The 16,802-nt window shown below is 55.9% G+C and overlaps 1 protein-coding gene across 1 annotated transcript in view; it reads right to left on the bottom strand.

Moving 5' to 3' along the window:
* MROH5 (maestro heat like repeat family member 5) overlaps nucleotides 1–16,802 on the bottom strand; it is a 62,057-nt gene that overhangs the window by 12,582 nt on the left and 32,673 nt on the right. The window contains exons 19-23 of the mRNA XM_021090549.1: nucleotides 16,385–16,557; nucleotides 12,606–12,755; nucleotides 11,951–12,105; nucleotides 1,333–1,492; nucleotides 201–384 (exon numbers count right to left, since the gene is read on the bottom strand). Coding sequence (XP_020946208.1) covers nucleotides 201–384; nucleotides 1,333–1,492; nucleotides 11,951–12,105; nucleotides 12,606–12,755; nucleotides 16,385–16,557 — 822 coding nt within the window. The remainder of the gene's footprint in view (nucleotides 1–200; nucleotides 385–1,332; nucleotides 1,493–11,950; nucleotides 12,106–12,605; nucleotides 12,756–16,384; nucleotides 16,558–16,802) is intronic.

The raw sequence follows: 16,802 nt of genomic DNA, 5'->3' as shown, positions 1-16,802 counted from the left end.
GAAGATGAGGCGGAAACACAAGGACCGCGTCTCCGACCAGCAACAGCAAGCACAGCAGAGGCGCCCGAAGCCGGAGGCGCACGAGGGGGTTCGACCCCTCGCCCTGGACGTGCGAGAATGAATGCCTGCTGCTCCGAGCTGCCCGGCCTGGAACCTGCACTCAGCCCCAAAGCCAGTGTCTCCACTGGAAGCCTGGCCTTACCTCTGGGCCCGGGGCATGGCCGCCCCCGGGGCCTCCTGGCTGGGCTGTGGCTCCTCGGGCAGGGTCAGCTCCAGGACGTAGTGCATCTGGGTGAGGAGGACCAGGAGGAGCTCGGGGAAGGCCTCCCGCGTGGCCTTCTCGAACTCTCGGGCGAACAGCAGCTCGTGCAGCACGTTCATGGCCTGTTGGGGCCGCGGGGGCTGCTGAGGGGTCTGGTGGCCAGGCCCGCGAGCAGCCCTCTGCCCACACCCCTGTCCTGCTGCGCCTCCCTGGCCACAGCCCCCAGGGCCAGAGCCAAGGCCCCGAGACGTCCCCCCCTCCCGGCCCGGCCATCCCTCTGGCCGCCTCCCCATCTCCTGCCACTCCCCCTGCGGCCTGGGCCCTGCATCCCACTGACCCTGTCACTCTGCCTGCCCAGCTTAGTCGCTGTCCCCTGTGTGGGCTGCCCTGCTGGCCCCACACTAGGTGTGATATTCTACGGGAGGGTGGGGGGTTGGGGGCCACAGAGCAGGGCTGACCCTGGGTGAGCGTGGGAACAGACTGGGGCTTCCCTTGGCCAGGTTCAGCCGTTGCGCCTGTCTGCTGCGGGCAGCAGCTTGTCTGGGGGGCTCCGGGTGGGGGCGGGCAGCTATGGGCTCTGGGCCACAGCTCGGGGGCTTGTGGGGTGGGGTGGGCGTTCTTAGCCTGGCATAAAACAGGGTTGGGGTGCAGCCCAGGGGGCAGGTGTGGTGTGTTAGGAGGTGAGCTCCCTGCTCCTGGGGCTGTGCGTGCAGGGCCTGTGGGGAAAGCTGGGGTCAGGGGAGGTTCCAGTGGGAAGGTGGGAGCTGCGGGAGGCGGCCTCTAGGATCTTTCCAGAATCGACCACTTACAGTACCAAGTGTGGGGGTTCACGGATCTCTCCGCGCCCTTCCGCTCCAGCTGAACCCGGCTGGGGTGGTCAGAGCCGGAAGCGGGGAACCGGGCCTGGACCCAGGGCCTGTGTGGAGGAGGCCCCCTCCTCCAGGCCAGGCTGGGCAGGGCTGGGCAGGGCTGGGCTTCAGAGGCCTGGGAATGGGGGCCTGGTGCACGGTCTGGCTGAAGGCCCCCGGCAGGGCCGTGGGGCTGGCGTCTGGGAGAGGTGGCAGACTCACGGCCATGGAGAGCAGGTGGCCCTTCTCCTTGGGCTGGGGGCGGCTGTCGCTGGGTCTGGTGGGCAGGGGCCGCTCCTGCAGCCAGGCCAGCAGCATGGCCAGCGCCAGATGGCTGGAGGGCTGCTCGGCCCCCAGGGCCTTCCACAGCAGGGAGGTGTGGCTGTGGGCAGAGAGGGGCCGTGAGGGCCGTGCTGGGTCACACCTAGCTGGCCACCGTGACCAGGGCCTCGGGTGAGGGGCCTGGGGTGGGAGGGGCAGGCTGGATCCCGAGCTGGACCCCGGCAGGGTGGGTGGGTGAGGGTGGATGAGAGCATCTCGAGGAGGGGGAGGGGTGGAGGCGGGACAGGGTGGGCACTGCCTGGGCGACGAGGCAGAGCCTGGGCCAGCTGCCCTGAACTGTGTTCCGGGGTCTCCCCACCTTCAGGGTCTCTCCTCCAGGCCCCTCTCACCCCAGCTCAGACTCTGACTCTGTCACCTTCAATGGCTCCCAAGTACTATCAGAACCAGTCCAGCTGGTGCCCAAATCTGTCACCCTCTGACCCCTACCCTCTGACCTGTAGGGCCTGTCTGCCTTCCCTCCTCTCCTGCCTCTGGGCCTCCTCACCTGGCCTATTCCCGCTCAGCCTTTAAGGCTCACTGTGCAGTCTCTTCCTCCTGGAAGCCTTCCCTGAGTGCTTCCTCTTAGGCCTGGGTTTGCTGGAATCCAGCTCCCCTGGGCCTAACCTGGGCCAAGGGAGGGGCCTTCACTGTCGTGTGCAGAGCTTTGCAGTGTCCTTGTGCCCATTGTGTACGTGAGGGAACCAAGGACTGGGGCAGAATGTGCCCTGATCAGGGCCCTGCCTGGAACCCGGAAGCCGGTGCTGGGGTCAGGCCTGCCTCGTCCCACAGCCCTTCGGCCTGGTCCTGTGAGGCCTGCGGAGGCGGGGGCCCTGAGGCTCTCCCACGTCAGCGGCTGTGGCGGACCTCTTGTTTTCTGCACTAGGTGTCTTTGGCCTGAGCACTGGGTGGAAGGGGCTGGAAGGGCAGGAGGGACTCTGGAACGATGGGGTGGGGGCTGGGAGAGCAAAGTTGGGGGCCGGATGAGCTGCCACCCCAGCTTTGAGACAGACCCAAGGCAGGCTGCCCTTGACCCCTGGGGAGGCCACCCCAGTCCCGTCTGATGCTGGGCTGCGTTGGCTCAGAGGACACTGGGGGACTCCAGACTGAGGTCACCAGCCACCTGGAAGGAGGGGGGCCTTCGGTGTCTGAAGGGCCTGGGCTCCAATCTCCACTCTGCCCCGAGCTGGCCGGGTGACCCAGGCCAGTCACTCCGCGTCTTGGGGGCAAAGCTGCCTAGAGAGGCTTAGGTGATATGTTCTCTGGGAGCGAGGGTGTGCAGCGGGCTGGGGCTCCGTTGGCGCCAGAGGTGGTTTGACCTGTATGTAAAGGACTGCTAGGAGGGAGGGGGTGGAAATGGGTCAGACTCGCGGTGAGGGCTGGTCGTGTCCTGACGGGGTGGTGGGGGGGGAGCGGCAGGGAACTGCAGGATTTCCCTGAGGTCGGGCTGTGGGGGTAGGTAGGGAGGAGCCAGGATGACGCCGAGCTGGTGGATGGAATCGCCACGTCTGCCACAGGGAGTCTGCAGGACCAGCAGGTGCAGGGGAAGGTCAGGGCTGTGGTCTGCGCTGGCCAAGTGTGGGCTGCCCCTTAGACGTCCCAGTGCGGCCATCAGCAGGGGTGAGCACGTGGGAGGCGTCGGGGTTTAGGTGATATTTAAGCCACGGGAATAGAAGCGGCCACTAGAGAAGATGAGGCGTGAGGCTCAGCCCTGTGGCCTCCGAGCTACGAAAGTCAGGGGGCGCTGGGGGGAGAGCCAGGCGTGGGCTTCTGGGAGCCAAGTCAACAGAGTGTTCCCAGCCCAGAAATAAGCCCACACAAACATGGTCCATTAATGTACAACAAAGGAACCAAGAACACACACCGGAGAAAGGACGGTGTTGGGAAAACGCAACAGCCGCGGGCGAAAGAATAAACCTGGGCCTCTATCTGGCAACACACAGGATGCGCTCAACAGGCATCGGTGACGTGAATGCGAGACCGGAAACTATAGAACGCCCAGAAAACCCAGGTGGTCAGCTCCTTGGCATCATTTCTGTCAAAATCGTCTTTTGGATCTGAAAGCAAAGGCGACGAAAGCAAAAACCAACCAGCCGGACCACCTCAGACCAAAAACGTCTGCCTGGCCAAGGACACCACCGACAAAATGAAACGGCGACGTACCGAATGCGAGAAAACCCTTGCCGACTGTATATATGAAAGGGGTCACTATCCAAACACATGACACAACTCAATCGCAAAAGCAAATAAAAACACCCCCACGCAATCTGAGAAATGGGTGGAGGATCTGAAGAGACATTTTCCCGAAGAAGACATACAGCTGCCGAAGACCCATGAAAAGATGCTCAGCATCACTCGTCAAACCACAAGGAGACCTCACCTCGCCCCTGCAGGACGCCTGTGGCCCAGAAGAGAGGAAACGGTGGGTGCTGGTGAGGCTGTGGGGAAGGGAGCCTCGTGCACCGTCGGCAAGAATGTAAAGTGGCGCAGCCTCTGCGGAAAACAGCACGCAGAGTCATCGAAATACTGAACATTGAGCCGGAAATACGATCTAGCGACCTCACTTCTGGGTATTTATCTGTAGAATATGAAACCACTAACTTGAAAAGAGAGCTGTCCACCCCCCATGTTGACAGCAGCGTTATTTACAATCGCCCACATATGGAAACCACCTAACTGTCCATCAGGTGATCAATGGATAAAGAAGAGGTAGCATATACAGCACTTTATATATATATATAAAATCTACCCCTTATTCAGCTCTATAAGGAGGGGCCCACTTGCCGGGTGGGACCACACGGATGGACCTTGAGGGCACTGTGCGGAGGGCACTGAGTCAGACAGAGAAGGACAAACACCGTATGGTCCTGCTTCGATGTGGAATCGAAAATGAAACCAAAACCCAACCCAACCAAACAACCCAAGCTCACGGGTGCAGAGAACGGGCTGGCGACTGCTAGAAGCGAGGGCTGGGGTGACACTGGCGAGCGAGTCAAAGGTACAAACCTGACTTTCCCATCGTGGTGGGAATCCGACTCGTATCCGTGAGGATGAGGCCTCGCTCCGTGGGTGAAGGATCCGGCGTGGCCGTGAGCTGGGGTGTGGGTCGCAGACGCGGCTCAGATCTGGAGTGGCTGTGGCTGTGGCGGAGGCCGGTGGCTACAGCTCCGATGAGACCCCTAGCGTGGGAACCTCCATATGCCGCGGGAGCAGCCCTAAAAAGACAAAAAGACAAAAAAAAAAAAAAAAAAAAAAAAAAAAAGAAAAGTTCTCAAAACAAAACAATCCGTAACTATGTATGATGACAAACGTTAACTGGACTTACGATGGTAATCATGTCGCCTTGCCCCCCTCCCCCCAAAAAATGGAAATAAGAAAGAAAGGGTTCCTAAGGGTGAGAGTGAGTGCCGGGAAGAAACAGGGGAACCTGAACTGCATTCACCACGCGACAGAAGCCAACGTAAAAAGGCTGCACACAGAGTTGGAATAGAGTGATCCCAACTCCGTGACATTCTGGAAAAGGCCAAACCATGGAGACAGTCAAAACATCAGTGGTTGCCAGGGGGCTGTGGGCGGAGGGAGGCAGAGGCAGAGGGCAGGGGGTTTAGGGCGGGGGAACTAGTCCGCGTGATACTGTAGTCGTGAGTTCTTGTCCACGTCCACAGAACGTGCGGCACCGAGAGTGAACCCCAGGTAGACTGTGGACGTCAGTGAGTGACGATGTAGCAGCACGGGCTCAGCCGCTGCGCCAAGCGAGCCCCACCAAGGCAAGACGGCGCCGAGGCAGGAGCCCAGCGAGGGAGGAAGCCAGTGGGGGAAAGCGCTGTGCTTTCTGCCTAATTCTCCCGCACACCTACGACGCCCCGAGAAAGAAAGATAGCCTATTAAAAAGATGGAAAGGGACACACAACGCGACACTAAAGAAGGGAATTTATAGTAGAATAGATTTATATTCGAACAGACAACCCGGATCTAAACGTCTCTATTGCTCTCCGGCCAGCAACCACCTCTCCAAAGGCTACACGTGACATGATACTCTTTATAAAAAATTATAAAAACTATAATTATAAGAGCTATAAGAAAGTTTTTAGGACTATGTTTAGATGCAATCACACTGTCTAAAAAGAAAGAATGAGGGGGCTTGGGTGGCTGAGCGGGCGGGGGAGGAAGCAGGGACGGCTGGCATCCCTGTCCTTAGACGTGGCTCCTGACCAAGGCCCGCGCTGTGGCCGGGTGATGGCCGCACAGGCGTGTCTTCCGTTACCAAGAAGAATCCCTGCTCTCAGAAGAGAAGTAAATTAAAGCAGGCCATGCATAGAGCGATGATGGATGTGCCTGACAAACCAAGGATTCCTCCTGGCCCAACGTCGAGGGCCGATCTAATTAGGGCAGCCGGCCAAGGGTGAAGAAGGAAAAAGGGAAAAGCAGAAAGCTTGGCAAAACGATTCTAAAAGTTACGCAGACATGCAAACAGTTTTGCGGAGGAGGGGGCCCTTTCTGCATCCGGGAGGTGAATTATTATAAAGTTGTAGGAATTAGAACCCCAGGTGATGGCCGCGGGACAGACCAGCAGAGCACTGCTGAGCAGGGAGAGCCCGAACGCAGGTCCCCAGCATACGGCCCTCGACCCCAGGAAGGAAGCACCCAGAGCTGCAGGAAGAGGCAGGGGTGTTCCAGAAAGGATGCCGGACAGTAGAAGAAGCTGGAACCCAACTCGCATCTACGTGGAAATCACTTCCAGGTGGGTGGAGGCCTGAATGAGAAAGGCAAACCCTAGGACTTCTAGGAAATAAAAATGAGGTATAGTCGGAGTTTCCGTTGAGGCTCAGTGGTTAACGACTCCAACTAGGAGCCATGAGGTTGCAGGTTCAATCCCTGGCCTTGCTCAGTGGGTTAGGATCCGGCATTGCCGTGAGCTGTGGGTGTAGGTCGCAGACGTGGCTTGGATCCCGCGTTGCTGTGGCTCTGGCGTAGGCCGGTGGCTACAGCTCCGATTAGACCCCTAGCCTGGGACCCTCCATATGCTGTGGGAGTTGCCTAGAAAAGGCAAAAAAAGACAAAAAAATATTGAAGTATAGTTGATTTACCATGTTGTGTTAGTATTGGCTGTAGAGCAAAGTGATCCAGGGATACGTATATATACATATACATTATTTATTATTATTGTTGTTATTATGGGCCATGCCTGTAGCATGCAAAAGTTGCCAAGCCAGGGACTGAACCTGCGCCACAGCTGTGACCTGAGCCACAGCAGAAATGCCAGATCCTTAACACGCTGAGCCACCAGGGAACGCTACCTGATTTTTTAGGTTCTTTCCCATTGTAATCGATCACAGGATATTGAATACAGCTCCCCGTGCTGTAGAGTAGGACCTTGTTGTATAAGGTCACTTCTGAGGCTGATGGAACTTGGAACTCCTTTTCATCAAAGACCCTCGTAAGGGAGAGAGAGGAAAGCTGCGGAACGGAAGGAGATAGGTCACATGATAAGCAACAGAGGATGTGTATGCAGATTACATCAAGAGTTTCTAGAAATGGGTAAGAAAAAGAGGGACAACGCAATAGGAAAGTGTGTAGGATCCCTGAACAGGCATCTCACCAAAGGCGGCGTCTCAGTGGCCAAAAGCGTGTGAGACGGACAGCCTCACTGTCGAATCAGCAAAGTGAACCTCGATATGCAACTATGATTCATCCCACCTGCCGGAGGGGCTAAGGTTTTGATGGTTGTGGCTAAAGCATTGTTGTTAAGTGTTGGTGAGGATGTAAAGCAGCAGGAACTCTTGCTGTGGGAGCCAGTGGGGGTTTTAGCACTTTGTCAACATTTTGCATCCTATGTTGGAGGTGGCTACGTGCCAGCACTACGGAAAATGGGTGTGGATGGGCCTCGGGGCACCCGTATGAGCAAATTCACAGTGGCACTGATAACCAAAGACCCAAACCTGAGTGCCCAACTGTGGTCACTGGGCAGCTCGCAGCCAGCGATGGAATACTATACAGCAACGAACACGAACAAACTCCAGATATACTGAACACTGAGGCATGAAACAACGTGAGAGAGAAAAGACAGATAACAAGAGAATCCTGGAAGGCACCTCCCACTCGACTCTGCTTATGCTTTCAGGACACATCACTATGATTTCATGGGCTTCTAAGAAAGAAAAGTTATCCAGGTGGGAGTCTAATGGGGGCACCCCAAGGGCTGCAGGCGATAGAAGGAAATGAAAACCCTGCCTTTGCAGAAAGAAACAGCAAGAAAACCTGATGCTCCCTCAGCACCTGAGGAAAGCAGAGGGGGTCTCCTGAGAATCCGAGCCATAAAGTCTACTTTGGGGTCTGAATTCACATCACCAGTGCCCCCACAAAAAACCCCCTCCAGTAGAGACTTTTACATGTGAAGGGTCTCGGGCTGAGAGGGTCCCCAGGTGACTGAGACCCCACGTCAGACCATCAGTGTAAAACGCGCTCCCACCTCACGGATGTTGAAGCGGGAAAAGATGGGGTTCTGAGAACTGAGGTAATAAGATGTGGATTCCAGCACGGAAAAAACTGAATTCTAGACCTGGGCAACTAAGGACCACTGTGGCCGTCTGGGTGCCCCGCTGATAAGGATTTCCTTGAAAAACAAGAAGGGAAAGGAAAACTATACCCCACCGTGACTTCCGAGAAACACGCAAGAAGCGGGAAAGCGACCTGCCTGCCCCAGCCTGCAGCCGCTTCCATCCCAGCGCAGCTCTGCTCGGCGGCAAGGCTTTGCGGCAGGTGCAGGCAGCACGGGAGGAGCCACGGAGAGGAGAGGAGAGCAGACAGAGCCAGCAGCGGGCTCAGAGTTAATCTAGATCACTTCGGGAAGACGAGGTCCGTCTGAAGTCTGAAAATATTAAAAAAGTGAAAAGGGAGACCAAGGGACCACAGGAAGGCGACTGAGAAGTAGGCTCATTTGAAGGGCAGCTTTCAAGACACACAGCTTTGGGGAGGAAAAAAGGGCACCAGAGAAAAACGTCCCCATTGGAAACCGGCTGGTAAAAAGGTGCAAAAAGGAAAAACTGAAGGACCCGCAAGAGAAACAAGCACCCAAAACTGGATTCCTAGCCTTTCCTTCCACCTACCTCCAAGCTGAAAACCTGCTAGGTTATCCAGACTTCGCTGGACTGACAGAAGAGGGTGCCATTGAACTTGAAATCCTACCAAACACTCCAACAGTGTTGTAGATGAACCGGAGAGAAGTTATAGGTTGTAGAGTTGTTGCAAAAACCTCCCAGGAAACAAAAAGACACACATCAAATGAGAAAATTCCTCCCCGAAAAACGACCATGAAGCAGAAAAGTTGTTAGGACAGCACTCCAGATGCGGGCCAATATACTCCAGAACACATTTGAAGATATAAAAAACCACTTTGAATTCTAAATTCAAACAGGACCAAAAAAAAAAAAAAAAAAAAAAAAAAAAAAAAAGAGCCTCTAATATGAAAGGAAAGAGCCAGTTGAATTTAGAAGTGGAAAAAATTTACAAGGTGCTCAGGAAAGATAAGGCTCCAATGAAAAACCGTGGTAAGGGGCATTGAGGAAGCGTTCTGACCACCAAGAAAATAAAGATGCGTTAAAGACAGGCGTGAAGGGGCCACGGAGAAAGTCGTGGAAGTGGAAGACAGGCAAGAGGCAAGACTGGCGCTCGAGGGACCGGAGCCTCTGAAGACGGCGCCCAAAAATGGAGCACCACTAACACTCAAAACTATAATCAAGAGAGAAAGAGAAGAGGGGGATTAAGGGGTACAGACTTCCAGTTACAAAATGATTAAGTCATGGGGACGACTCTACCGTGTGGGGCACAGGGTCAATGTGGTATCTTTGTGTGCTGACAGGTGGCGACTTGACTTACCGTGGTGCTCATGTTGAAACACATAGAAAGAGTGAATCAGGGAGTTCCCAGTGTGGTTCAGTGGTAACAAACCCGACTAGGATCCATGAGGATGCAGGTTCGATCCCTGGCCTCGCTCAGTGGGTTAAGGATCCATGTTGCTGTGAGCTGTGGTGTAGGCCAGCCGTTGTAGATCCAATTTGACCCCTAGCTTGGGAACCTCCGTATGCCGCAGGTGCGGCCCTAAAAAGACAAAAACAAAACCAAAAACACCCAAATAAACTCATAGAAAGAGAGACCAGCGGTAAGGCTGTGGGAGGTAGGGGAGGAGGGGGAACTGGATGAGGGGGGTCAAAGGTACAAACTTCCAGTTATAAGACAGATAAGTACCAGGGACGCCATGTGCCACATTATTAATATAGTATTAATAGTATACCCTGTGTTATAATATATAATAACATGTGAGGTCTATTTTATGTGAAAGTTGTTCTAAGTCCTGAGAGTTGTCATCACAGGGAAAGATCTGGACAAAGAAGTGAAGGCAGTGCTGAGAGGAAGACAGAATTATCTCACTGGTTGTTACAGGGCGATGGATGGATGAGCGTTTAAGGATATTCGTGAAAACTGATAAATGTTCTTAGTTAATATTGAAAGATTAAATAGGAAAACAAGGGGCTAAGGGTGTTGAAATAGGTTAGGAGTACAAAGGCAACAACTGGAACAAAAACACAACCCTTCTTAAAAAAAAACAGCTAAAGATCAAAGAATACACGTCTCATAGGAAAAAAAAACATAGCACATAAAACACACACAATTACAAAATATTACGACAGAGTTGAGATTCAGCCTCTCATTCATATCAAAAAATGTAAATGCACTTAGCTCACCCATGAAAAAGATTTTCACCTTAGATCACAGATCAAGACCAAACTATATACTGTCTACAAGATAGCGCCTAAAACAAAGAGATTCTGGAAGGTTGAACTAAAACATGGACGAATGCTTGCTGGGCCGGTAGGAAACAACTGAAAGCAGAGGTAGTGCTCCTGACAACAAAGTGGGATTCGAGCCCTCCGGGCATTAAATGCGACAGGCAGGGCAGTTTTTAATGCTGAAAGTCACAATTCATAAAGAAGACAGAACCCTTGTGAATAAGTACACACCAAATAACACGGCGACCTTGTGACTTAAACCCCAGGAGATGGCAGGATACACAGAGAGAAACATGGGAAGAACAGGCGGGTTTAATTCCCTGTTCTCAGTGCAAGACAGATCAAATGGACACAGATTGAGTCAGGAGGCAGAAGACCTAGCACCAATCACTAGGCTAAAACCTGTGGCTGTACAGCCAGTCCTGCATTTGATAACAGAAAAGACAGCTTCTCAGCTGCCCGTGGAATATTCACATAAACTGTTCAAAGGATCAGTAAATTCCAGAAAGCAGACACTTTAGATGCCAGTCTCGGGTCACAAGGCAAGAAAACTAGACATTACTAACGGAACCAAAAAGGTCACAAGGAAGTTAGAAATCTTCCCGGAAGCAGGTGCAGATGCTGGGAGCAGGTGCAGGTGCTGGGAGCTTGTGGGAGTTCTCTTCTGGTGGCTTCTGGTTTTTCAGTGGAATGGAACCAAGGTTGGCAGCTGGGTGCGAAGAGGGGCAGAGGGGCGGGGCTTGAGGAGAGGGAGAGGCGGGGACAGGCAGCTCGTTTCCAGGCAGCACTGAGGGGCCTGTGGAGGTGTGCGACCGGGATACGCAGGGTGGGGTGTGTTCTTCCTGCACCTGGCTGCACAGGTGCCGGCGTGCAGGGTAGAGGCAGGTTTAACTGGAGGTGAGTTCTGCCAGCCAAACATGACAGAGGGGCCCAGGGGCTTGGCGTGTGTCCAGGGAGTTCCTTAAACCCGGGAAGATGGAATCTATGCTGGCAGGAGGGAGATGAAGACAGGCGAGGGGCCACGAGAAGGTGGGCAAGGCGGTGAATGGGCAGGTCCTGGAGGGCAGAGGCTCACTGGGTACCAGAGACAGTGAGGTGGGCGGTGGTCAGAAGCAGGGGAGAGATGCTTGAATCTGGGGGTGATGGAGACGAGGGCATGACCGTGGGAGTGGGGGCTGAGGGGGGGATGGAGGCCAGATCGCTGGAAGAGGGGCGATCCAGACACAGCGACATCGTGGCCAGGGAAACATGGTGAGATTTCCCAAGGTCACTCTACGTCCTCAAGGTCCAGGGAGTGCCTCAAGGCAGGCACGTGGTGAATGGGTAGCAGGTGGTAGAGACGGAAGACCCAGGATTCGGAACTGGAATTTTAGGGAGAGAAAGTACCATCTCCAGGCTCAGGGGTCTGGGGGCTGTGGTGGCCACCGTGGGGCAGGAAGGGAGGTCCTTGGAGGAGCAGGAAGGATGGCAAGGGGTGGTGTTGGCTGGGGTCTTGCCAGGAGCACCCAGGGTTCCGGGCCCTCTGGTCAGGTGACAGGGGTCGAGGCTGGGGTGGGAGTGTTGGATGCTACAACCGACAGAATGAACGGTGAGCAGTGCCTCCCGAGAGCCGGCCCCAGGAGGTGCACGATAAATGAGCAGCTATGTGGCTCCCAGCCCTGGGTGGGGGAGGGTCCCCCCTCCCCGGGGAGGATGGGGGCGTGGCCGTGGGGCAGGGAGGGCGGTGGTCTGGGCACCTGTCCAGAGGTATGGAGAAGTCCAGGAAGGCGGCCACCAGCTCGGGGGTGTGGTTCCGGGCCAGCAGGGTGATGGCCTGCAGGGCGTTCTGCTTGGCTTGGGGGATGCGGACGGAGCAGAGCTGCAGGTGGATGGCCCGGCTCAGGTTGGCAACCTGTGCAGGGAGGAGGCGTATGGGGCGAGGGCTGGTCTTGGGGGGAGGCCAGGCCCCCCCTTGGAGCCACTTCAGATATGTGCTCTTCTGAGCGGGTGGCACAGCCCTGCCCTGGGAGTCTGCGCTGACACCAGGTCAGAGAGGGTGTCCCAGCCTGATGGGGAGACGAGTTCCACTCGCTCTTGCATGTGCCCCCCCCTCCACCGCCCCTGCTGCCCCACTGGGCGTGGAGCAGCCGCTCAGTCAATGCATGTTTGTCCCAGACCCTGCACACGACACCCAGGGCCCTGGGACACCTGCTCAGGCCCTTCCTCCCCGCCCCCCATTGGAACCTCTCAGAGTGGTCACTGCTGAGAGTGGGGACTGTATCTCCCCCCTCAGGCCCATGCTCAGGGACACGGCCTTGGCCCTGAGGCTCTAGCCCCCGGGTGCTGACTACTGGGCCCGTCCCTCTGCCCCCTGCCCCGTCCTGGCGGGCCCTCAGCGGATGACGCCCTCACGGTCTCCAGCCTGGCCCCATGCTCCTGGATGACAGCCAGCAGCATGTCGGCGGCCGCCTGCACGCGGAAGGGGCTGGAGGAGCCCAGGCCGTTGACGGCTGTCCAGATGAGGTCGGCCAGCTCTGCCATCGTGAGTTGCTTCATGACTTCCTGTAGCAGCGGGATGGAGGCCCGGGTCACCGTGGCCACCTGGGCTGGGCGCCCATGTCCCCACCTCCACTGCTTCTCCTCCTCTTTGTTCCAGGCTCTCTGAGTCTCTGAACTAGAATCTAGATGCCTGAGCCCCACTCCTCTGGGTGCCCAGCATGTCACCCACTTTTCACGTCTGCACGTCTCTGCGCCCATGACACCCCAGCGGCAGGATGAGAGGGCTGATGCCCACGGAAGGGCCAGGACACAGCCCCCTTCCTCACTCGGACCCCAGTCTTGTCCTGGGACACTGGTAGCCAGGCCAGCGTCCTCTCCTTCCCTCCTCTGCCCTGGCCTCACCTCAGGGGCTGCCTCATCTGCTAGCTGCCACCCAGTCCTGCTTCTTACAGAGTTTCAGTCAAGAGCAACCCAGCTCCAGCCCTTTGAAGGATCTTCAAGGTCACCTTGGCCACCGCCCAGGCCTGAGAAGGTGTGTCTATGGCGCACAGTAGGGCTGGGCAGGGCCAGGCTGTGTCCAGAACCCAGGGCTCCTGTCCCCAGCAGGATTTGCCCGGGAACCTGACTCTGCTGCTGCTCACATTCTCCCGGGAGGGACCCTGAAGGTCCAGGGGGGTGAGTGTCACCTCTGACCCCAGGCCATGAACCACTCCGGGGGATGAAGGGGCTCTTGGGAAACGCAAGATGGGGAGGTGGGGTCCCTGCTGTACAGCTTCAGACCACAGTCTTCTAGAGGAGGTGCTTAGGGGTGGAACCTTCTGGAAAGACAGAGCAGTGGTGCCCAAGAGGGTAGCCACCAGCCACACGGAGCTATTTCACGTTAAGTAAAAATGAAAATTCAGCTCCTCAGTTGCACAAGCCACATTTCAATTGCTAAGAGCTCCATTCTCCCAGAAAGTCCTATTGGAAAGCTCCGACTCTGAGCACCTGGAGACCAAAGAAGACAGATGTTGCTGAGGGAGAGATGGTTGGGGGGCCTGATGGAAAACTGTATGCTTGCGAGGATGTTAGGACGATAGACTGTTTCTTTGCAGGTTAAGGCGTTTGCTGAGGTGTTTGAAAGTCTGCGAGGATGTTTGTATGTACGTTAGACATAAGAATCAGTGTGAAATAATGTTAGAAGGTTTATTAGGATTTCACTATTCTAAAATTCTGGTAAAATGGGAGAAGGTTAGGTTATTAGTTATTGGTTAGAATGTTAAGATAATTTTAATGGAGTATTTGTAGCTAAAAAGAACTTCTTGTGTTAGACTATTAGATTCATAAATCTGGTGAGAACATTTGTTATATTACATTTAAAATTGTTCCCTATACTGTTAAATTCTGGCTAAATCCAGAAGACTACTATCTCAGGATTGGTAGATATTTTGAGGTATCTTACTTTTAATTTTTATTTTTTTGCTTTGTAGGGCCGCACCTAAGGCTTATGGAGGTTCCCAGGCTAGGGGTCGAATCGGAGCTGTAGCCACCGGCCTACACCAGAGCCACAGCAACGCGGGATCCGAGCCGCGTCTGCAACCTACACCACAGCTCACGGCAACGCCGGATCGTTAACCCACTGAGCGAGGCCAGGGATTGAACCCGCAACCTCATGGTTACTAGTCAGGTTCGTTACCATTGAACCACAGGGGAACTCCTGAGGTATCTTGTTTTAACCCAGGGCATGGGTAAACGTGAGATGGAGGTATCAGTGATGGAGGTGATGGGATTGGTGGTGGTGGTGGTGGTGAGATGGTAACGGCAGTTGTGGTGGTGGGGGGCTGATGGGGGTGGTGGGGATGCGGTTCTGGGGGTTAATGTGGTGGCAGTGACGATGGTGATGGTGGACGTGGTGGTGAGATGATGGTGCGATGACGGTGAGATGGTGGTGCGATGGTGATGAGATGGTAGTGAGATGGTAGTGAGATGGTGGTGCGATGGTGGTGCGATGGTGATGAGATGGTAGTGAGATGGTAGTGAGATGGTGGTCTGATGGTGGTGAGATGGTGGTGCGATGGTGGTGAGATGATGGTGATGATGGTGCGATGGTGATGCAATGGTGGTGAGATGATGGTGTGATGATGGTGATGACGGTGGGGAGGAAGGTATCGTGTATATAAGACAACACGCGGAATCCGGGACTTATTTGGGACCAGAATCTAGGTCTGTTCTCCATCTTAAACTTTGCCAGAACTACCATCCCTTTAGTAGCAGACTCTTCCCTCCTATTCCCTTTCTGTGCTCTGTCCGTCATGCTTCCTGTCCAAGGAGAGCCAGAGCTGAAAGCCCGCTCCCCCTGTGTGGGCACCATGCAGAGTGGGGCGGACCGCCTTTCCCGGGTCCTGGACCTTATGTTCCTAGCCACTCAGCCCACCTGAGAGCTCAAGTGCACTCAGGGTCCACCCCTCCCCCGAGCTGGTCCCCAGGGAGCCCTCCTCTCAGCCCCTCCTCTGCCCTCAGCCCAGGATCTTTGGCAGAAACCAAAGCCACGCCTGGTGTCCCCATTCTGGGCCTGGAAATTGACGTAGTGGCCCCAGGGCTTCAGATTTTCTGTACTAAACTTCCAATTAGCCTCAGCATGCTGACGACCCACTGCAGCTGCAGCAGGCACGGGTTCTGGAGTCAGGCAGGGCTGGATTCAAAACCCGCTGGGCACCTACTAGCCCTGTGCTGCTGCTTCATCATTTGGTTCAACTTTACGGTGTTTGCTGAAGCCCGGCCCTGTGCTGGGCCCTGGCGAGGCCCCTGTCTGGCCTGGAGGTCTCACGAGGAGACTGACAAGCCCCGCAAGACAGGGCCTCCATCAGGCGGGGGTTCAACTGGAAGAAGAAGCCGAAGTCACCGTAGTGGAGACGTCGTGAACTGACCCCTCAGAACACGAAGCCCCATCCAGCCTACACCCTGTGCCCCAGCCTCGCTCATCTTCAGAAAAGGACACAATTCACACAGATACGGACTGTGCCAGGGACACGGAGTTTCACTGAGCTGGACACTGGAACTGCTGGACACCCCCAAGCCACTGACCGAGGAGGGTGTGGCAGCGGGAGATCCGAGGACCGTGGAAGAGGGGAGACAGGCTATGCCTTCAAAAGAGGAGGGTTTGGCTTTCGGGGTGTGTGTGGTGGGGGGAGAGTGAGGCCTCTGGGGCTATAGCTGCAGAGCGGTCAACCTGCAAAATCAGACCAACTGAAAAGCTGTCCCCTGGTGCCCAGGAGAATGCCCACTGTGGGAGCTGCCCTGCCAGCACCACCGATAATTAGGAGCTCCTGGCACCCGGAACGTCATTGGCACCACTGTGCCCATTTCAAAGAGGAACTGAGCCTCAGGCAGAAGGGGCTAGTCCGAGGTTGCACAGCCACGAGCAACAGAGCTGGGGCTCAGGCCTCGCTGCCCACCCAGAGTCTGTCCCCAGCCCTCCCCCAGGCCCCTCCCCCATCCACCCCTTCCCAGGCTAGGGGTTGGGGGCTGAGGGCTCTCCAGAGCTCTCCGTTCAGCACCAGAGGCGGAGGCCAGGTCCTGGCCTCGGTTTTAATACTCATACCCGGCTCCAGGGGGAGCTCCGTCAGAGAGGCAGAGTGGGGGTTGGGGCAGAGCATGGCCACGCCCCCCACCCCGCCCTGCCCAGACCTGCCCAGGATTCTAAGGGCTTTGACCTTGAAGACTTGGGAGCTGCTGGGCTGGAAGGTGCCCTCCTTTGGAAGCTCCATCTCCTGGGGGCTGTAGCGAATGGCTTTCTGGTCCCCGCTGCTCCAGAAGGGGGCTCCATCCTCACTGGCCTGGGACAGGTGCTTGGGGGCCGGGGCTCGCACTTGTGAAGCTCCCCCTGCTGGCCAGGTGGGATTGGGCAGGGGTGAGGGCAGGCAAAGGCGGGTTGGGGTCCAGGTTGGGGCCGGCAGGAGGTAGGGTGGGGTTGTTTGTAATCAGTCACACCAGTGTCAGAGTTTGGGGTTGTGAGTCAGAGTGTGGCAGGCAGATGGAGGCCATTGCTGGGCTCTGGCTGAGGTTAGACGTGAGTCGGCAGGAAGTTTGCGGGGAGGTGAGCTGAGGGGTGCGGGAGTGGGTTGGGCTGAG

Source organism: Sus scrofa, chromosome 4, assembly GCF_000003025.6.
Source record: "Sus scrofa isolate TJ Tabasco breed Duroc chromosome 4, Sscrofa11.1, whole genome shotgun sequence".
Taxonomy (NCBI): domain Eukaryota; kingdom Metazoa; phylum Chordata; class Mammalia; order Artiodactyla; family Suidae; genus Sus; species Sus scrofa.
The sequence above is the reverse complement of the archived record's forward strand: the minus strand, read 5'-3'. Positions and strand labels throughout refer to the sequence as shown.